Source organism: Symphalangus syndactylus, chromosome 10 (genome assembly GCF_028878055.3).
Source record: "Symphalangus syndactylus isolate Jambi chromosome 10, NHGRI_mSymSyn1-v2.1_pri, whole genome shotgun sequence".
In the NCBI taxonomy this organism is placed as follows: Eukaryota; Metazoa; Chordata; class Mammalia; order Primates; family Hylobatidae; genus Symphalangus; species Symphalangus syndactylus.
In genome coordinates, this window is record NC_072432.2 from 17,396,884 (window position 1) to 17,420,100 (window position 23,217).

General features: G+C 40.4%; 1 protein-coding gene across 5 annotated transcripts in view; it reads right to left on the reverse strand.

Moving 5' to 3' along the window:
- Window positions 1-23,217, reverse strand: part of UPF2 (UPF2 regulator of nonsense mediated mRNA decay) — a 122,202-nt gene that overhangs the window by 54,483 nt on the left and 44,502 nt on the right. For all 5 annotated transcript variants that reach the window (XM_055296509.2, XM_063610071.1, XM_055296508.2 and 2 more), the window contains 2 exons: window positions 21,843-21,928; window positions 4,767-4,875 (listed from right to left, as the gene is read on the reverse strand). In XM_055296509.2, coding sequence (XP_055152484.1) covers window positions 4,767-4,875; window positions 21,843-21,928 — 195 coding nt within the window. The remainder of the gene's footprint in view (window positions 1-4,766; window positions 4,876-21,842; window positions 21,929-23,217) is intronic.

Sequence of the window (23,217 nt, forward strand, 5' to 3'; positions counted from 1 at the left end):
TAAATATACAATCATGTCATCTGCAAACAGGGACAATTTGACTTCCTCTTTTTCTAACTGAATACCCTTTATTTCTTTCTCCTGCCTGATTGCCCTGGCCAGAACTTCCAACACTATGTTGAATAGGAGTGGTGAGAGAGGGCATCCCTGTCTTGTGCCCGTTTTCAAAGGGAATGCTTCCAGTTTTTGCCCATTCAGTATGATATTGGCTGTGGGTCTGTCATAAATAGGTCTTACTATTTTGAGATACATCTCATCAATACCTAATTTATTGAGAGTTTTGAGCATGAAGGGCGTTGAATTTTGTCAAAGGCCTTTTCTGCATCTATTGAGATAATCATGTGGTTTTTATCTTTGGTTCTGTTTATATGATGGATTACGTTTATTGATTTGCATATGTTGAACCAGCCTTGCATCCCAGGGATGAAGCCCACTTGATCATGGTGGATAAGCTTTTTGATGTGCTGCTGGATTTAAAGAGTTTTTAAACTCTTTAAAAACTTTTGTGAAGCAGTGATCTCCAAAGTAGAGTGCATAAGACTATTTACCTACTTGGAGTAGGGAGGGGAAATTGAAAATTCTATTTATATATTTTATCTCACACATTTCTATTTGTTTTTGTATGGTTTATAATGCACAAAAATATTTGGTACAACTGCCAAGGTATATAATTTTGAAATAAATATACCTATAGTGGGGGTATGTAGTCAACTTATTTTAACAAATAAAGAAACGTAATCAAAAAGCTGGAAGATGATTAATATTTAAAATGTCAATGACTGTAATTTGCTTATGTTAAATAAAAGTTGTCTCCCCAGTCAGGCGTGTTGGCATGTGCCTGTAGTCCTAGTTACTTGGGAGGCTGAAACAGGAGGATCGCATGAGTCCAGAAGTTTGAGGCTGCACTGAGCTATGATCATGCCACTGCACTCCACCTTGGGTGACAGAGTAAGATACCATCTCTTAAAACAAAACAAAACAAAAAGTTGTCCCCTTCCTCACTAAAGAAGTAGGCCATACTGAAACTTTAGAGAACACAGAAAATTAGAACGGAAAAGAATTCCTCATGTTCCTACCATCCAAAGACTGCTACATTAACATACTGATATGTAATTGTTTTCTCTTTTCTACTTTCTAAGCATTTTAAGTGTTCATTTATTATATGTAAGATTTTATATCTTGCTTTTGAAAAAAAGCACTTTCTGATATAAAAACTTTGTTGTTATTGTTGTTGTTTTTTGAGATGGAATTTCACTCTTGTTGCCCAGGCTGGAGTGCAGTGGTGCAATCTCAGCTCACTGCAACCTCCACCTCCCGGGTTCAAGTGATTCTCCTGCCTCAGCCTCCTGAGTAGCTGGGATTACAGGCATGTGCCACCACGCCCGGCTAATTTTGTATTTTTTTTTTTTTTTTTTAGGGAGACGGAGTTTATCCATATTGGTCAGGCTGGTCTCGAACTCCCAACCTCAGGTGGTCCGCCCGCCTCGGCCTCCCAAAATGCTGGATTACAGGTGTGGGCCACCGCGCCCGGCCCTAAAAACGTTTTTGTAGACATCAATTCTAACGGCTCGCCATCATTTCAGCATTGTGATTAGATGGCCATTTTATTAATCCACTGTTGGGCTTTCAGATAATCAGTTTTCCCTATTAGAGTCATACTGTGAATCACGCTTTTTTGGTACATAGATTTGTTTACTTAGGACATGTCCTCATAGGTGTCCAGTGTGTGAATGCCTCTAGGGCTCTTGAAATCTAGTGCCAAAGAGCTTCACCAGATTCTCACCTGAAGTATCTGAGAATGTTGGTTCTCATTTCTATTACCTTTTCTAATCGTCAGTTAAATTAGCAAACCCATTGTTTCAACTAGAATTTCCTTAACTGCCAGTGACATTTCATACGGCTTTGTTAACCTGCTTTATTTCTCAGCCGAGGTTCTTAGGGGAAAAGACATATCAGACTGCAGAAATATACTGGATCTAGGTAGAAGACAGAGACAGGAAAAGCTCGTTAAAAATCTACTATCATAACTCCAGGTATGGAAATGAAAGACAATGGCAGGAGGTATGAAGAGGAGATGCTAGATTTTAGTTGTTTTAGAAGATAGCATCAAATGAATTTAGTAAACAATGGCTCCTAAATGTCTAGGTGCAAAAGTAGAGGTATTTATCTCAGTAATTGGACAAAATACGTTGTAAATTTACATGGGAAATACAGAAGCAGATTCAAGGAAGTAAAAGACATTTTTAAGAAGAAAATAATGAATTTGGTTTGGGGACCAATTTAGCTCAAAGTACATGAAAACTTTCTAAGTAATGTAAGAGAGATTCTGGCAGGATATGTATATTTGGGGTTGTTGAGAAATAGATGTGACTTAAAGGCCAGGTAAATGCATCCCATTAAAAAGGAGGCTGAAGGAAGAAAGCTGAGCCAATCCCAACAAAGAAACTCAGCTAGGAAAAAAGGTGGAGGAGATTAAGAATAGTAACACAAGTAAGAACCAGGAGAGAATGGTGGTATAGAAGGTATAATTATTATTAAAATAATATTTATGTGCAGGTGCTATGTGAGGAGCTACATGTGCATTATTTCATTTAATCCTTAAGAACAATCCTATTTTAAAAGATGCAATTAATAACCCCAGTTGGTAGACATGGAAACCAAGGTTTAGAACACTTGAGTAAGTTGGCCAAAGTTACGATGCTAGCACGTGGTGGAGCCAGAGGCAGGCTTCCTAAAAAACCGGAGAGTCCGGCAGTTGAGAGTCTGCAGAGACACCAACTAACAGGCAACTGGAAAAACACTGGTCTCTGCCAGGGTGCTGCTATGATGGTGAATCAAAGAGTAAATATCAGGAGAAACAGAGACAAGTATACTGTAAACATTTCAATAAGAAGGAAATGAAATAGTTGTGGTGGGGGGAGGGGCGGGGGATGCTGAGAAAAGGTGTTTGTTGCTGTCACTTTGATTTAAGGATGTGAGTGGTGAACATGCTTCTGCCTAACAGAAAATCACTGGCAAAGTCTATAGATCCTGGAGGAAGTAGAAGGTGATCAAGTATGTAGAGTGCTCTTTCTTCTCTCCTCCGAGAGCACTGGTTCCCAAAGTGTGCTCCTGGAGTTCTGATATTCTTCCCTTGTAATGAGGCACTGCAACAGTACAATAAAAACGCCAATTCCCCAACTCTCACCCCCATTTTCAAATGAGAGAGTACATATAGACAGAATTTTCTTAATTTAAGTTTTTCATCAAAAGCGCTAATTATGCTCGGTCCAGCAACTTGTGTTTTAATTTGGGGATTGACTGAGGGGTATAGGCATATAACCAATATAATAACTCATACTGTCCACTAGTAAAACAGTTCCTTCTTTGTACAACGGGATTAAACATATCAACAAGAATATCACGGCTTCTGATGTATCTGTCTCTGAACTAGCAGCATTTATCAAAGTGTGTTCTTTGAGGGGTTCCATATTCATGCCCCTCCAGGAGATTCACAGAGCACATTACCATATTAATGCTTTGAGAATTCTTACAACAAAACAAAACAAAACCATTTAACTTTATTAAGTTCAGTGTTTCCAACCTCTCTAAACATAGAAACCTTCCCTTACGTGCTACTACCTATGAAAATCTGAAAAACACTTTAGCAAAAGTTGGCCCAGAAAAATCTTAACCACAAATCTCATAATAACAAGAAGTGCTTACAGACCATTCTCCTCTGCAAGAGACTCTCTCTTTCCTTCGCACTCAAAGCACTCACTCTCCAATAATTCACTTGGCAATTCAGCATGCAATTCCTTACAGCTATTACATTTGAGGATTAATTTTTATTTAAACCTTGTGTCCTCACCTACATCGTGAGTTCCTGACCTCGGAATTGTGTCTGCTCTTCCGAGAGCTTGGCAATACTACTGACTGGTGCACAGTGAGTGAGAGAAAGCATGTGCGGACATTTCCCATTTTTATTTGCATTCTGAGCAACTTATGATAAAGCGAAGTTTTGTAAACACCACTTTTCCATTGGCTAACAACAACTGAATTTCATGTTTTTTCACAGTCTAACAATGTCCACTTTTAGTCACCTCTGGTGGTATCATTTCCCCACTATCAAGCCTGTATTTGAAGCAGAAGCACCTCCGTGAAATAAATGGGTAACATGCGTTGGGAAAACCACTAACAAATAGTTTGTTCATACTTCTAGGGTTAGAGAGGAAGGGAAGCCATCTGGTAACAGGCCCCTGTTATTTCCCAGGGTGACCTTTCAAAAACTCACCATGATCCAAGGTAAAATTTCTTAAGGCAAAATCAAAGAAACACAGGCTATGGCAGCACTCGCTAGTATCAGAGTATTGATGGAAACTTGCAGACGCCACACATTTGGACCAAAGCACCTAAAGAAGCATATTCTATGCGGCACCACACCCTGACTCATGGCGGCCAATGATGTTTCTTTTGGATACAACAGTGAAGGCTCTGGCTGTCTTGACCTTGGAGAATCATTTCTACCTTAGAAAAGCAAAAAGTGCTGTTCCTGAAATGGGGGAACAAGGTAGCAGCAACAGCTCACCTCCCAACCGGAATATCACTGATCAATTTCAAGCTTCGTTAAGTAAATCACATTTCAAAAATTTAGAATGCTGTAAATTCTAAACTGTTACACCACTATCAAATTTCAAGAATATGCTTACCAACAATTACATTCTTAAAGAATCCTCACTCAGCGTTTAAGAATACATATATTACAAAATAAATGCTTAAATACATACATGAAATCTGAAATCCCCCCTCAGCATGGAACAAAGATCCTCTGCTACATCAGACATGCAGGGATGCAATGTAGCAACCAATCTTGCATAAAATGGTAGCAAATCCAACCTGCAAAAGTTATATGTGATATGTGTCAAAGGAAAGACATATCAAAAATAATTTTAAAATTTAAACTTTTTCAGATGTATTCACACATTAAATGATCTTAAAACTCATAATCATACAGACATGCCTATTTATTGCCATCATAAAGAAGTGTTTGAAAATTCAATAAGCCTTCTAAAATTTTATTAATATTCTGGCATTTTCCATTCCATGAATTTATCGCACATCTGTAATTTTATTATGTAATTTTGATAAAATATGAAACACCACGCACAAAAAAAGTATGTTTTGACACGACTTAAATTTTTAATCACATAATTACTGAGTAACTGCATATTTACAAATCTGAAGGTAACTTCTTTAGGGCAAGACAAAATCCTTTAAAGCCATTTCCTTCATTTATCTCAGGGTAAGTTATTTGGAAACCTCAAGGTCTAAAGTAAAAAGGTAATCAATAGGCTGGGCGCGGTAGCTTACGCCTGTAATCCCGGCACTTTGGGAGGCCGAGGCAGGCAGATCATGAGGTAAGGAGATCGAGACTATCCTGGCTAACATGGTGAAACCCCGTCTCTACTAAAAATTAAAAAATTAGCCAGGTATGGTGGCACGCGCCTGTAGTCATAGCTACTCGGGAGGCTGAGGCAGGAGAATTGCTTGAACCTGGGAGGCGGAAGTTGCAGTGAGCCCAGATCACGCCACTGCACTCCAGCGTGGGTGACAGAGCAAGACTCCATCAAATAAATGAATGAATGAATGAATGGTACTCAAAAAGTGAAAAAGCCTCTATGAAGGCAAAACAATATTACAAAATCTAAATACTAATTTATGTATTTCACTCATTACAGAACCCACTCAGATCGTCATTCAGGATCTTTTTTTTTTTTTTTTTGAGACAGTCTCGCTCTGTCGCCCAGGCTGGAGTGCAGTGGCACAATCTCGGCTCACTGCAAGCTCCGCCTCCCGGGTTCACGCCATTCTCCTGGCTCAGCCTCTCCGAGTAGCTGGGACTACAGGCGCCCGCCACCACGCCCGGCTAATTTTTTGTATTTTCAGTAGAGACGGGGTTTCACCGCGGTCTTGATCTCCTGACCTCGTGATCTGCCCGCCTCGGCCTCCCAAAGTGCTGGGATTACAAGCGTGAGCCACCGCGCCCGGCGTCATTCAGGATCTTAATTTGGACAGTAAATGGCAAATATGTGGCACTCACACTGCCACCCTCTTCCATTGTCAGAGCACTCTTTCCCATTACACAGGAATGATGCTCCAGAATCCTGCTTAGCACAGCACTCCAGGTGGCCACTACTAGTTGGAATCAACACACAAGCTAAAATTTATTTTCCATTTCTGCCATAGATATTATTTTGTAAAACCTGATTACTCAATGATTCAACACTCAGCAGATCAGACTCTGAAGATTAGAAGTAGTGAGGAACTGATAAAAGCAGATGAACTGACAGCAGGAAATAATGGAGTGACAGTGAGACAGGAAACTAAAAACTATAAAATTACAAGAGCTTAAAAATTATGACAGCTTGAAACCAATTAGAACAGAAACAAATAATCATACAAGTCTTAATTATTGCTGAGTGGAGGCTGGGCACGGTGGCTCACGCCTGTAATCCCAGCACTTCGGGAGGCTGAGGCAGGCAGATCACCTGAGGCCAGGAGTTTGAGACCAGCCTGGCCAATATGGTGAAACCCCATCTCTACTAAAAATATAAAAATTAGCCGGGTGTGGTGGCAGGTGCCTGTAATCCCAGCTACTCGGGAGACTGAGGCAGGAGAATTACTTGAACCCAGGAGGCAGAGGTTGTAGTGAGCCGAGATCGCACCATTGCAATCAAGCCTGGGCAACAAGAGCGAAACTCCATCTCAAAAAAAGATTATTGCTGAGTACATCACTGTACCATACAATAATATATGAAAATGTTTGATCATCAGGAAAAAAACCGCATAATTCGATCTGGAAAGCTCCCCAGATGGATACATTAACCCTTAGCTAAAGGGACACAGTGAAAAAAGAAGGATGGAAATAAATTTGAAAGGTATGGTTAGGCTGGGCATGGTGGCCAGTAATCCCAGCACTTTGGGAGGCTGAGGCAGGCGGATCACCTGAGGTCAAGAGTTCAAGACCAGCCTGGCCAACATGGTGAAACCCCCATCTCTACTAAAAATACAAAATTTAGCTGGGTGCAGTCGCGCCTGCCTGTAATCCCAGCTACTCGGGCCTGGGAGGTGGAGGATGCAGTGAGCCAAGTCCATGCCACCGCACTCCAGTCTGGGCCACAGAGCGAGACTTTGTCTCAAAAAGATTAAAAAAAAAAATTGAAATAAAGAAGAAAGATATGGTTAAAGGGAGGAAACTGGCTAAATGCATACCTAAAAGCCTCAAAAACATGGTACTCCTCAAAAACTTGGGCTATTAAAATTTCTAAGCAGATTAGCTTTTACTAATGTGCTGGGCCCTGTCCTAGGCCTCTTATATATATAACTCAACTTGTTAAACCTAATAACCACTCTATAAGGTGGATATTACACTCATCGTTGCAGAAATAAGGGAACAGATGCTGAGAGAAGTCATCAATATGATAGCTTTGTAGTAATACCGCAATAATTTTTTAAAACAAATCATATCTTTCTTTAAAGAAACAGCGAAAACTACAATCCATTATATAAAAACATTTAATGATAAAATTTAAATGTTTATTTAAAATATTTTTAAGGTTTTATCAATTAAAGTCTAAGCTGCTGTCACATGGAAAATGCACATAAGTAGGTCCCACCACTAAAGATATTACAAAAATAAGGTTTTCTTGTAAGGTACTCTTTTTTTTTTTTTTGAGACGGAGTCTCGCTCTGTCGCCCAGGCTGGAGTGGAGTGCAGTGGCGCAATCTCGGCTCACTGCAACCTCCACCTCCTGGGTTCTTTCTTAAAAGGCTAAAAATACTCAGTTAAGCTTCCTAGTCTTATTCTATTTAAGATGAAATTAATTGATAACTTTTTTTTTTTTGAGACAGAGTTTCGTTCTTGCTGCCCAGGCTGGAGTGCAATGGCGCGATCTTGGCTCACCGCAACCTCCGCCTCCTGGGTTCAAGCAATTCTCCTGCCTCAGCCTCCTGAGTAGCTGGGATTACAGGTATGCGCCACCACACCCAGCTAATTGTGTATTTTTAGTAGAGATGGGGTTTCTCCATGTTGGCCAGGGTGGTCTCAAATCCTGACTTCAGGTGACCTGCCACCTTGGCCTCCCAAAGTGCTGGGATTACAGGCGTGAGCCAGTGTGCCCGGTCAATTAGTAACTTTTAATGCTTTCTTCCATGATTACTGTTCTATGTGGGTATTTTATCTTGAATGAATTTTGAAAATGTGTATATTTTTCAAAAAATTATGTTTCACTGAGATTTTCAAGTGGTTTTAAAATATTTTAAGCATATCATCTGCTCATTTCTTAAACTTTTTAATGTGCTTTTTCTTTAAAATATATTTTCTACACACTTCTCTATTTTGATTTTTCCAAGAACCGATCTTGAATTTCTAAAACTTTCATCTTAGTTGTCTTTTTCAATGTATTTTTCAACAAAGTTTGAGATAAAACACATCAAATATTCTTAAACTATGTCATTTCACTTTTTCTTCTTTTTTCCTTCCTCGTGCTACCTAGTCTAAGATTGTTTCACTTTTCTTCTACTTGTTGGTCTGTCCCTTGCACTTCACTTCATTTTCTTCTTCTAAGTAGCCCAATCTACTCTGAGATTTTTTCTGAGTCCCCCACAAAAAGGCAGATATAGCCATCTTTTTCTTAAAAGACGGAGTCTCACTCTGTTGCCCAGGCTGGAGAACAGTGGCAGGATCTCAGCTCATTGCAATCCCCGCCTCCCAGGTTCAAGTGATTCTCCTGCCTCAGCCTCCCGAGTAGCTGGAACTACAGGGACCTGCCACCATGCCTGGCTAATTTTTGTATTTTTAGTAGAGACAGGGTTTCAACATGTTGGCCAGGCTGATCTCGAACTCCTGACCTCAAGTGATGCACCCGCCTCAGCCTCCCACAGTGCTAGGATTACAAGTGTGAGCCACCGCGCCCGGTCCAGCTATGCATTTTAAAGCAAGACAGTTTTGTGCTACCTGTTCAGGCACAGATTAGTGAAGTAACAACACAGGAAAATGCTTTCAGCTTTAATAGGGATTTTTAAAATGAGTTAAGGAAGTTATGAGTTAAAGAGTTATGGAAGTAAAGTTAGATACTCCATTTTCTGGGTAATCCTCTACCCCTATAAAAAGGATAGTTGATACAAAATATCACCCTTCCCTATTTAAATCTTGAATTCCTGTGTCTGTTCATCCATTACTTCACAAAATAAAATCCTTTATGTTGTAAATAATCAATTATACAGTTGTTCAATGCTAGTCCTGCTTAAGAATGCTTTCTGCTGGCCGGGTGCAGTGGCTCACGCCTGTAATCCCAGCACTTTGGGAGGCCGAGGCTGGCGGATCACGAGGTCAGGAGATAGAGACCATCCTGGCTAACACGGTGAAACCCCGTCTCTACTAAAAACACAAAAAATTAGCCGGGCGTGGCGGGCGCCTGTAGTCCCAGCTACTCGGGAGGCTGAGGCAGGAGAATGGCGTGAACCTGGGAGGCGGAGCTTGCGCCACTGCACTCCAGCCTGGGCGACACAGCGAGACTCCGTCTCCCCCCTCAAAAAAAGAATGCTTTCTGCGTGTTCTGCCTTCCAAAGGGCACACAAGCTCAAAAAGGGGATGGAGTGCAAAATGTCACATCAGTCACATGAAAGTTATTAATAACACAAAATAAAATATTTTCATCAACATAAACTGCAAATTTGTGCTAAAATTTAAGCTAGATGGCTATTTCATCTAATTTGAGTGTTCTGAAAAGCAACTGAAAAATACTTAGATCCTTCCTTTGAAAACGGAATTCTATAATCTTATAAGATGGTGGCAATTACGTTTACCAACAATGAGCCACTTTAAAAGAATGCTATTTTCCCTTAAATAATAAAATCTTGTTTATGTTTTTAAGGTCTCCTGAATCACACATTTAAGTATCCTACTAGCAGTTAATGATTATCAAGTTAGTAAACAGTCACTAAACTACAAGTAAGCAGAAACAACAAGAATGCAGAAACACACAAATACTTTTGTTATTGAGAAGGAAAGAAGAAATTCTTATGAGTTTTTATCTCCTAATCAACTGGCTTTCTAAAAGAAATGTCTAGCTCTCTTTTTCTCTTTTAAATCTAAAGAATTTGACTGTTGAAAGCTATTTAATTTTCTCTCTGTGCTCAAAAATGCCTGGAAAAAAATGAATGTGAAAGAACGCTGTTATGGTTCAATTAAAGAATACAAAGGATTTCATAGGAAACACTAAAGCAGAAGATGATTCCTAAAAAATGAAATATAATAAACAAAAGACTGAGGTCATTTACTCTGAAATCGACAACCGAATGCCCTGTTGACTTTTCCACAATGCTGTTGTTTCCAACACAACAGCGCCACCAAGTGGTGCAACATACTAACAGATTTCACGAAAACATTCACAGTTCTAAATTCAGTGAAGGAGGAGGTCCAATCAGAAAATCTCTTACAAAAAGTCCAGCAAATTCTCCTAAAAGCTAGATAGGAAAAAGCTGTTCAAGAATCAAGGGCAGGCCGGGCGCGGTGGCTCACGCTTGTAATCCCAGCATTTTGGGAGGCCGAGGCGGGCGGATCACGAGGTCAGGAGATCGAGACCACGGTGAAACCCCGTCTTTACTAAAAATACAAAAAATTAGCCGGGCGTGGTGGCGGGCGCCTGTAGTCCCAGCTACTCAGAGAGGCTGAGCCAGGAGAATGGCGTGAACCCGGGAGGCGGAGCTTGCAGTGAGCCGAGATTGCGCCACTACACTCCAGCCTGGGCGACAGAGCGAGACTGGTCTCCAAAATAAAAAAAAAAAAGAATCAAGGGCAGCACTTCACCTCTGAAGAGTATTCTGTTTACATTAATCTAAAGAGCCAACACTTGGCTAAAACAATACCAAGTGCATCTATACTTTAAGGAAAGAAGAGATTCTTACATACTTTCCTTGATATTGATTGACTTTAAACTTAAATTTTGGCTTAGGTGAGGGGCCTTCTGGGGTGCTGGGAATCTCATATATCTTGATCTGAGTGATGGACACATATGTATACTTTAGATATAAACACCTCAGGAAGAATAGTTAGTGGAGGCTGGGTTTAATACCTAGGTGATGGGATGATCTGTGCAGCAAACCACCGTGTTACATGTTTACCTATGCAACAAACCTGCACATCCTGCACATGGACCCTGAACTTAAACTTTAAAAGTTGAAGACAAAAAAAGATATAAACACTTAATGTGACATCTCAATTAGTTGTGTGTATAGCTATGTTATAAATTACCTATAAAATAAAATGCAAATATCTAAGGGGATTTCTACATCTTAGTGGAGTCCAAATTAATAGGCTAAGAGAGGCTGGGCACGGAGGCTCCTGCCTGTAATCCCAGCACTTTGGGAGGCCAAGGCGGGTGGATCATTTGAGGTCAGGAGTTCATGACCAGCCTGGCCAACATGGTGAAACCCCGTCTCTACTAAAAAAATATATAAAAATTAGCCAGGAGTGGTGGTGCATGCCTGTAGTCCCAGCTACTTGGGAGGCTGAGGCGGGAGAATCACTTAAGCCCAGGAGGCGGAGGTTGCAGTGAGCTGAGATCACACCACTGCACTCCAGCCTGGGTGATAGAGCAAGACTCCGTCTCAAAAAAAAAAAAAAAAAATGCTAAAGGATATAATGATAGTGTTTTGAGATTTTTTTCATCATTATTTATTTAATGAAGGAAGAATGCAACTGAAAGTTAAAACACTGCTTCAGATCAAACCTTTAAGAACTGTAAAGATGAACTATATCAAACTTTAAAAACTGTGCTGCAAATTATACTACCAAGCAAGTGAAAAGACAACTCAGAAGATGGGAGAAAATACTTCCAAATTATGTATCTGATAAGAGATGTGTGCCCAGAATATACAAATAACTCTTACAACTCATTCATAAAAAGACAAATACAATTTTAAAGGGACAAAGGCTGTGAATAGATACTTCTCCAAAGAAGATATTCAAATGTCCACTAAGCACATGAAAATATGCTCAAGGTCATATGTCATTAGGGAAATATAGTCATCCCTAGGTATCCGTGAGGGACTGGTTCCAGGAACTACTACCCCCACTCAAAAGATATCAAATTACTTAAAATGCCTAACACAATATAAATGCTATATAAATAGTTGTTATGCTGTATTTATTTTTGTAATTTTCTTAGAGACAGTCTCACTGTCACCCAGGCTGGAGTGCAGTGGTGAGATCAGAGCGCACGAACTTCGAATTCCTGGGCTCAACTGATCCTCCCACCTTAGCCTCCCAAGTAGATGGGACTACAGGCACATGCCACTATGCCTGGCTTATTTTATTTTTTGTAGAGGATGGGGTCTCACTATGTTGTCTAGGCTGGTCTCAAACTCCTGGCTTCAAGCCATCCTCCTGCCTTGGTCTCCTAAAGTGTTGGGATTACAGAAGGGAGGAAGGAGCATGCCACAGAGAGGAGGACGAGCATCTGACAAAAGGAGTCTAAACAGGCTGGGTCGGTATGGGTGCAAGACGAGGCCTGGATGCCAAAAGGTGATAGTATTTCCTTGTCCCCTCTCCCAAAGTGTTCCAGCCTGCCCCAAGTGCCAAAGACTTGAAGTAACTTGCTACCTCCAATACCACTTCACTGCCTACACAGGAGAATATCCCAGCCTGCTTACTCTACACTCAACTCTCTTTACTCCCCTTATCTCCCCGCTTGCGGGCTATCAGTCATCACTATCACTCAAAGGATAGAAAAAGCTGTGTGAAGATATGGGGTCTGGAAGAATCAGAAATGGGATGACAGGGAATTGATTGGCACTTGATTACTATCTTTCTACTCCAGGCTCCCTAGGGATCAAGATGTCCCCCTCAGGGATAAGCCAAATCCTGCAGGTAGGGTAGAAATGCACCTGGGAGTGAAGGACAAAATAAGACCTTCAAAATGAAAGGCTTTTCTGATCAGTAATAATATATAGCCAACCAGGAAATGTCAACCTGGTCCAAGTCCCTCCCTATTACCTCATTTTACAGATCTGTAAACAGAGGCCTTGGCTTTCCAAATCCCACAGTAATGAACTTTAAAAAGATTGAGAAAGTTTAAACACTGAAAAGACTACACAGAGTACTATTAACACAAGAAATGTATAAAAATTAGAAATCTACGTGAACAAATTATAGCTCAATTGATTAAAATCTATATAAGATATAAAAATATGCCAGGCATGGTGGCACATGCCTGTAATCCTAGCTACTCAGGAGGCAGAAGCAGGACTGCTTGAGGCCAGGAGTTCAAGAGCAGCCTGGGCAACACAGCAAGACCTTGTCTCTTAAAAAAATAGATAAATAGAAATGTAAAGAGTAACAGTCAAAGCTATGTATAAATAACATCCTTCAAAAGATTGTCCTCTACCAGCCAAACCATGAGTATTTCTTTTATTGTTTTCAACAAGATAACTTACTAGAGAAATATTAACACAAGTCTACTGACTGAAAACAAATCCCTGTGAGTATTTCCATAGCAAGGGACACAATGTTACCCCAATGCTTCACATGCTTCCCTACATTTTCTAAATGCTCTTGTCCTAGACAATAGGCTAAGAATAAAAATGGCATGGCACTTCTTGTCCAAAGTATCTAGGACTAAGCTGAGTTCACATGCTTGCCTCCCATAGCACGGCCATCTAGAAGCCATGCTAGTGACGTAGATAAAAGTGGTCTGGATCCTTGAGTCACCTCCTGAAAGGGTACTCTAGGGAGCCCACCAAACCCAGAGGACTTCGAAAACCTCAGATTTCGGAGGTTTGTTGTTCCTCCAACAACCCTAACCTATCCTGGCTTATCCATTTTCTCAGGAAAAGTAATGGCCCACACCAATAAAGCTGAAAATAGTTTTTCAGGCCGGGCGAGATGGCTCACGCCTATAATCCCAGCACTTTGGGAGGCCAAGGTGGGCGGATCATGAGGTCAGGAGATCGAGACTATCCTGGCTAACACGAGGAAACCCCGTCTCTACTAAAAATACAAAAAATTAGCTGGACGTGGTGGTGGGCGCCTGTAGTCTCAGCTACTTAGGAGGCTGAGGCAGGAGAATGGCGTGAACCCAGGAGGCAGAACTTGCAGTGAGCTGAGATTGCACCACTGCACTCCAGCCTGGGCGACAGAGTGAGACTCTGTCTCAAAAAAAAAAAAAAAAAAAAAAAAAAAAGTTTTTCAGTTATAGGAAGCTAGAATGATATTAACGTAAGAAAACATGAACTTCGAAAAAAAAGTCTGACTGAAGCCACCCAATCTGTCCAGATTTGCTTCAAGCTACATTACAGCAGGATACGCAAATGAAAAGAAAAGGGAGAGTTGGCCCAAACAGGGCAGATCTTCAAATATGCAATCAACATGCTTCTTTCAATGATAAACACATATTGTTTCTCTATAGTTTGACCACTTATCCTCAAGTTCTACCTTTCAATGATAAACCCATATTCCTGACATACAACAAACGCTTAGCATCTGGAAAGGCAGGGCAAAGACTGAGCAAAAGCTCCATGAGGAAATGCAATGCCCATGCAGAACAGGGAAATGGCCCCCAAAGCAACCAACATCAGAAACAACAGCAAAAATATGTCCTTAAAAAGGGTTAGGAGGCCGAGGCAGGTGGATCACAAGTTCAGGAGATAGAGACCATCCTGGCTAACAAGGTGAAACCCCATCTCTACTAAAAATACAAAAAATTAGCCAGGCGTGATGGTGGGCGCCTGTAGTCCCAGCTACTCGGGAGGCTGAGGCAGGAGAATGGCGTGAACCTGGGAGGCGGAGCTTGCAGTGAGCCGAGATCACACCACTGCACTCCAGCCTGGGTGACAGAGCAAGACTCTGTCTCTAAAAAAAAAAAAAAAAAAAGGGAAACCTGTTGGCCGGGCCCGGTGGCTCATGCCTGTAATCCCAGCACTTTGGGAGGCCGAGGCGGGCAGATCACTAGGTCAGGAGATCCAGACCATCCTGGCTAACATGGTGAAACCCTGTCTCTACTAAAAATACAAAATATTAGCTGGGCGTGGTGGCGGGCACCTGTAGTGTCAGCTACTCAGGAGGCTGAGGCAGGAGAATGGCGTGAACCCAGGAGGCGGAGCTTGCAGTGAGCCAAGATCGAGCCACTGCACTCCAGCCTAGGTGACAGAGCGAGACTCCGTCTCAAAAAAAAAAAAAAAAAAGGAAACTTGTTAATAACAAAGCTGAGCAAATCTAACTCATGATACGTAATAAAAAGAGGGTAAGTACAGCATCAATGCAAAGGTACTGTCAATTTTTTTAAATTAAAAAAATAAGAAAGAGAAGAACAAATTCCTCAAAACCTACCAAGCAAAATTCTCCAGAAACATACTGCCATGAAATATATGAAAATTCTGGCCAGTTTTCCACGCATTTTTTAAAAAACTGAATGAACTGAAAGAAGAAATGACAAAAACAGTAGTAGAGGGAAGACTTTGCAGAATGCTGAGTAAGAAAAAGACAACACTGAAAAAAGCGATTGGTAAGAATAAAATAGCCAGAAAACAACCAAAGCACAGTCAAGATATGCATCATTGGGGTACCTAAAAAAGAAAGCCAAAACAAGAGAACAGAACTAGTATTTAAATATATTTGAGGAAAAAAATAAATAAATAAAATTCCCTGAATTTTTCAATATGAAAATGGAAAGGGCATGAAGAAGGACCCAGAATAAGCAACACCAAGAACTATCTATCCCAGGAAAGTTACTGGATTTACTTGATTAATTAGAGAAAAAATTACTTGGGCAGCCATTTAAATGACCAAGTCAATTTTAAGAGAGGAAAAAAAAAAAAGGCCAGCTGGCCTAGATTTCAACACAGTAATGGCAAATGCCAAATGACTATTGAGTGACACCTACACGATATTTAGTGTTAAAAGGAATGAGCTGTGGATTCTCCACTATTACCAGTCAAGCAGCCATTCAAGTAACATAGCCCCAATTCTGAACATAGAGAAATTCAAGGCATATTTTTCCTCAAGAACACCTTTTGAGAAAACTATTAGAAAATGAACTTCAGGCCAGGTGCAGTGGCTCTCACCTGTAATCCCAGCACTTTGGGAGGCTGAGGTGGGTGGATCACCTGAGTTCCGGGGTTTGAAACCAGCCTGGCCAACATGATGAAACCCTGTCTCTACTAAAAATACAAAGATTAGCTGGGCGTGGTGGTGGGCGCCTGTAATCCCAGCTGCTCAGGAGGCTGAGGCAGAAGAATCGCTTGAACTGGAGGCAGAGGTTGCAGTGAGCCAAGATCGTGCCACTGCACTCCAGCATGGGCAATAGAGCAAAACTCAGTCTCAAAAAAAAAATGAAAACGAACTTCAGCAAATAAGGGCATTAGAGCAAGAAATTTTAACATAAATGTTTTATTCCCTATCGGGATATGTCATCAATATAAAAATAAGTGAGGGGGGATGGAAAAGCAGACAGGAAGTCAGGTATGCTGCTTGCCTACTTATAATGCTGAAAGTTAAATATCACTCAAATACAAGAATAAGTACATTTAAGAGTAAAAAGGAAAATATTAAGGAAGAAAACATTATTAACTAATATCAGATGAGTGACTAAAGAGAGTAAGAAAAGAAGACACCACAAACTAATCTTACCACTGCTCATGGTAGGAAACAACAGAGACTGTCTAAATAAATAATCGCTAAGCAAACTTACAATCATAAAGTACTAAAATAATAATGCAAACCTTTCTAAAACCAAGAAACACACACTCATGCACGCACACTAAATTAAAAAATATAAAAGACCACTTAATGAAAGACTTTTGGGAATTAAACCAAAAAGGAAAATATTACAGAACTCAAGCCAAACATAAATAGCCTAAATTACTTTCATTAAAAGAAACATACTTTCAGAATATGTCTGAGAGTAAAATTCAATTCAATTGTACATAAAAGAGACTCAACTAAAATAAAATGATTCTGAAAGATGGAATATAAAATAAAGGGCACAGGTATACCAAACCAAATGCAAATAAAAAGAAAGCGGCGCAGGTGGCTCACACTTGTAATCCCAGCATTTTGGGAGGCCAAGGCGAGTGAATCACTTGCGATCAGGAGTTCAAGACCAGCCTGGTTAACATGGTGAAACCCCGTTTCTACTAAAACTACAAAAAATTACCCGGGCGTGGTGGTACACGCGTGAAACCCCAGTTATGTGCAAGGCTTAGGCGGAAGAATCACTTGGACCCAGGAGGTGGAGGTTGCAGTGAGCAGAGATCACACCACTGCACTCCAGCTTCGGTGACAGAGTGAGACTCCACCTCAAAGAAAAAAAAAAAAAAGGCAGCAATCATAATCATTAATATCAGATGAGTTGTTGGAATTCAGGCCAAAAGGCATTAAATAAGACCAAGAAGAACACTTTATAATGATAAAAGATGTATGTAATTCACAATTAAGTTTTATCTATACAACAAATAACAGTAATATACAGAAAGCTGGAATCATAGTAGCTATCAGGAGAAACGCAACACATCGGGAGTCACAGTCTTTAATCCACCTCTCAGGCCATGACCTCTGGGCAAGAGGCCAAAAATGTAAGAAAATAGATCTGAATCATTATTTAATCACGTAAACCTGATCAATACATTTACTGACTATATAATTAGAGACAAAGTAAACTTCAAAAATTCCAAAAAAAATAAAAATAGCATTCTCTAATCAAAATGCAATAAAAATATATATTATTGACAAAGCCACAAAACAAAAAAAAAGCCCCTCTACCTGGAAATTTTGAAATTCCTTGGGTCACAAAGGAAATAAAACTAAAATTACCACATGTCAGAACTAACAGGTGGCGGGGAACAGTGGCTCATGCCTGTAATCCCTGCACTTTGGGAGGCCAAAGCAGGAGGAGCTGCTTCAGCCCAGGAGTTCAAGACTAGCCTGGTCAATATAACAAGACCTCGACTCTACCAAAAAAAAAAAAAAAATTAATTTGATGTAAAAATTAGCCAGACATGGTGGTTCATGCCGGCTACTTGGGAGGCTAACGTGAAAGGATTGCTTGAGCCTGGGAGGTTGAGGCTGCAGTAAGCCATGATCTCACCACTACACTCCAGCCTAGGCAACAGAGCAGGACCCTGTCTCCAAACAAAAGAACCAAGAGACATGGCTTAAATTATGCTCAATGGACAACTCATATACGAAGTGCCAGAAAAGAAACAAAATAAATGGAAGAAACCCAAAAGAAGAAATTAATAAAGAACAAAGCCAAAAATAACAGTAAGAAAATCATTAAAGAGAATAAATAATAAATCTAAAAGCTGAGTTTTTTTAGTAGGAAAAAACTAGGTAAACCACTAGCTAACATAATCACGAGGAGAAAAGAGGAAGTACAAATTCAAATATGGCACTGTCTGTAACGGCAAGACTGGAAAGTCCGAAATGGTTAAATATAGTACATTCATCAAAAGAAACACTGCAGCTTTAAAATAACGAACAAGGGAAATCTTCATGTCCTGAGATGAAAAGATATGTATCAGCTGCCCACTGTGTTAAAAACAGGAAATAAGTATCTATAATTGTATTTTCTTGTATATGCAAAAGAATCTTTGGGAGAATACATAAGCATCAAGACACTGATTTCCTACTGAAAGGAGTGGAAATTGGGTAGATGGGAAGGCAAGGATAAGAAGGATACTTTTCATCATATAATGTTTTCTACTTCTGGATTTTGAGCTATAGAGCCTTATAATTTAAAACTGCATATGACCAAGATTAATTCATCAAATATTTTAAGCTTGGACTATATGCCAAACACTGTACTTGGTGTTGGAGATGCACAAAATGAAAAGATCGAGTCCTCTTTCCTAAAGAGTGATAGTTTCCGCCTGTAATTCCAGCACTTTGGGAGGCCGAGGCAGGCGGATCACGAGGTCAGGAGATTGAAACCATCCTGGCTAACACAATAAAACCCCATCTCTACTAAAAATACAAAAAATTAGCCGGGCGTGGTGGCGGGCGCCTGTAGTCCCAGCTACTTGGGAGGCTGAGGCAGGAGAATGGCGTGAACCCGGGAGGTGGAGCTTGCAGTGAGCCGAGATCATGCCACTGCACTCCAGCCTGGGCAACAGAGTGAGACTCCGTCTCAAAAAAAAAAAAAAAAAGAGTGATAGTTTCAAGTCTGGCAGAGAGACAGGAAGCAAACCAACAATCGGAATATGATGTGCCTAATTCTTTGTGAGAAGACATGAAGTGCTATAAAGAACATCTCTATCTACACAAGGGAAAAAAGGAAGGCTGTTCATAGAGGATGGCTCTTGTTAAAGACTTAAAGGTGAGTCAAAGATTTCCAGTGGAAAAATAAAGGACATCCCAGATAAAAGCAGAAAGCAGCGGCAAAGGTATGGGAGTAGAGAGAGCAAACAGTATTTGGGAAACCATTACAGATCAAGATTCTGCAGGAGGAAGAATGGCTAGAACTAAGACTGAAGAAGTTGAAAACCAGCTAGCTAAGAAAGGGCATTACATATCATGTTACCTAATTTTATCACCTTTTACATGACAGGCATTGTGCTATGTGCTGGGTATAAAGCAGTAAACATGGCCTCCTTCCTGCAGTTTACAGTCTAGAGGACAACGTCAAGGAATTTAAGGAAGAGGTTTGGCTGGCGCAGTGGCTGACACATATAATCCCAGCACTTTGGGAGGCCGAGGCGGGTGGATCACAAAGTCAGGAGTTCAAGATCAGCCTGGCCAACAGGGTGAAACCCCATCTCTACTAAAAATATAAAAATTAGGCGGGCATGGTGGCGGGAGCCCATAGTCCCAGCTACTCGGGAGGCTGAGGGAGAAGAATCACTTGAACCCTGGAGTTGGAGGTTGCAGTAAGCTGAAATCGCACCACTGGACTCCAGCCTGGGCGACAAGTGAGACTCTGTATCCAAAAAAAAGAGGTTTTACCAAGAGTTTGATGCCATGACCTTTCCTGTCTCTGACTCCCTGCACATACTGTTGCCTCTGTCAGCAATGCTCTCCCTACATTCCCAATCCCCACCCATCCCTTATCTAGTCCATTCTTCTCAGGCCTCAGATTAAATGACCCTTGTTCCAAGCAGTCTTCTCTGACTCCCCAGACTCAGTCAGTTCTACTTGGCTCTATGCTTCAAAGCATGCTGCGCTTCTTCTTAACAATGGCACTTAGAATTACTCCTCTGTCTTCCTCTCCAAACTGTAAGCTGTATGAATACAAGAACTAAGATGATCTTGTTCACCCCTGTACTGTATCTCCAGCATGGATCACAGTACACAGCAGACCCGTAATGAATTATTTAATGAATAAATTTTAGAATAATATAACAATCTTTCCTGATTATCAGGCTGATTATAATATACTTCATTGTATTTATATACTGCAAGTATGTAAGACTATGAGATCTATTTCTCATGGCTCTAGAATACTTGCATCTTTTTTTAATACTTATGATAAGCTGTCACTTCATTCAACTTTTTTTTTTTTTTTTTGAGATGGAATCTCGCTCTGTTGCCCAGGCTGGAGTGCAATAGCATGATCGTGGCTCACTGCAACCTCTGCCTCCTGGGTTCAACCGGTTCTCCTGCCATGGCCTCATGAGAAGCTGAGTACGGGCATGCGCCACCACACCCAGCTAATTTTGTATTTTAGTAGACATGGGGTTTCACCATGTTGGTCAGGCTAGTCTCAAACTCCTGACCTCAGGTGATCCACCCACCTCAGCCTCCCAAAGTGCTGGGATTACAGGCCTGAGCCATCGCGCCTGGCCTGAAGTATGTAATTTTACGTTGTAAAAATATTCATCCATATGACTTCTTCAATTACATAATTCTTAATTACCTACTCACTACATTAACACATTCCCTCTCCCTTGCTCCACTAAAATGAATAATGCTAGCAGGAGATTAAAAAACTAATATGAAAGAAAAAAGGCAAGTAGTGATTTGGTTTCACTGAGAAATCTTACCATTATCAAGAGATCATGGGCCTCCATCAATGAATGAAACACATTAAAATTCTGCTCAAGAAACCTTCAGTGAAATCTCTCAGAATCCTCATCTTTTGGGGAGAGTATCTGTCTTAGCTATGTCATATGTAATCATCTTAATAGTTAACTAACTTATTTCATTATTTATTGTTGAATAAACAGAAATAGATCTCCTCCAGGATTCTAAGGTCAACAGTCTATGAGTGGTCCTGAAATGTTCAGGTGAAGTAGAAATTTTAATTTAATGTAATATAATGCATCAGAATTCTCTAAAAGCATTATGCAACTGAATGTGTGTCTTGAATTACTAAGAACATAATCATTAATGTGATTTCCAATTCTATCCGATGAGTCTCTAGGCAGGCTATCATACCTCTAAACTATCATAATTACCTAAATAACTTGAAATTTTTCATTTAAACATAAATCTGAGAACTAACTATATTACATTAGCCTGATCTTTGCACAAAATAAAAACTCTCCAAAAAAATTATGTTCCATTTATTACTTTTTCCTCAGAGGCAAAAATGCAAAACAACTGCTTCTAGCAATTCTTATTCTTCTTCTTAAGCTACTCTCATTTTCTTTTAAAATAATTAGATATCAGAAGAAATATTCTCATTAGAGCTAATAAGCAATGAACAAAAATTAATGGGAAACAAGTTCTAAAAAATATGCTAATAATGCTAATGACCTACAGAGTGAATAAAATCAAAAGCAATATTTTTAAAGAGGTAAGAATTTTGATCTTACAACCAGCACTACAGAGTAAAAACACTAATAAATTTCTCTTTTCTAACACTTACCTTTGTCTGGGAACTATGAAGAGTGCCCGTACCAACTTCTTCCTGTTTGCTTTTGTGTTCATGTTCATGCAAAAATCCATTGCTGCCTATTGGGAAAAAGTAAACTTTTTCTTTAAAAACCTCTATTTAGTTACGGAGAGCAGAAATTCTGCCTACTATGATATTTTTATTTGTTCTTAAACATTTCAAAATGGTTTTAAGAAACTAGTATTGTTAGTATCAGTAAAGTTTTCTGATAGACCTCAAAAGTAGCAAGAATAGTTACCAAGAGCCAAGAAAATTACTAATGCTAATAAGGATAACCAAAAAGCAGTAAAGGTGAATGAGCAAAGAGAAAGAGACAGGCACAAATTATACCCAAGAAGATGGAAGAAGTGTGCCCCCACATTCACTAAAAAAGTTTAGTGTCGACAGTCAGATTTGGTAATGTTAGGGTTTAGAAAACAATACCCCAAAATATGGCTCTTTGGATGCTGAGTACTTCATTTGAACTAAGAAAACTGGAAAGCCTGATAAGCGGCCTCAGTCAAGGTCTCTCTGACCATCCCTTGTTTCTCTTCGCAAGTGCAGGAAATGACGCTCTCTCTCTCCAAGATGCCTTAACTGACAGAGGAGAATTCTTCCAAAAGAAACTCAACTGTCTTCAATCCCCTGTCTAAAATTTCACAAAACAGGGAATTTATCTAGATGACCATTACCACCTGGATAGACTTTTTTCTGAGACAGGGTCTCACTCTGTCACCCAGGCTGGGGTGCAGTGGCGCAATCATGGCTCACTGCAGCCTTGCTCTCTCAGGCTCCAGTGATCCTCCTGCCTCAGCTACTGGCCAAGCAGCTGAGACTATAGGCATGTGTAGCTAAGGTTGAAACATAATAAAAATCGCTCCTTGGCTGGGCACGGTGGCTCACGCCTGTAATTCTAGCACTCTGGGAGGCCAAGGCAGGCGGATCACCTGAGGTCAGGAGTTTGAGACCAGCCTGGCCAACATAGTGAAACCCCGTCTCTACTAAAAATACAAAAAATTAGCCAGGCATGGTGGCGGGCGCCTGCAGTCCCAGCTACTCGAGAGGCTGAGGCAGGAGAATGGCGTGAACCTGGGAGGCGGAGCTTGCAGTGAGCCGAGATCACACCACTGCACTCCAGCCTGGGCAACAGAGCAAGACTCCGTCACAAAAACAAAAAACAAAAAACAAAACAAAACAAAACAAACAAAAAAAAACAACTCATTTGTATGGACTCAACAAAGAGACTCTTAAGTGAAAGTGACACTGTTTTTTTAATTGCAAATGCATGGTGAAAATATAATGGTACTAGTATAATTTGGTACCACTACCTTGAATCATGATAAAATGCTAGTAGCTCTACCCACCATCA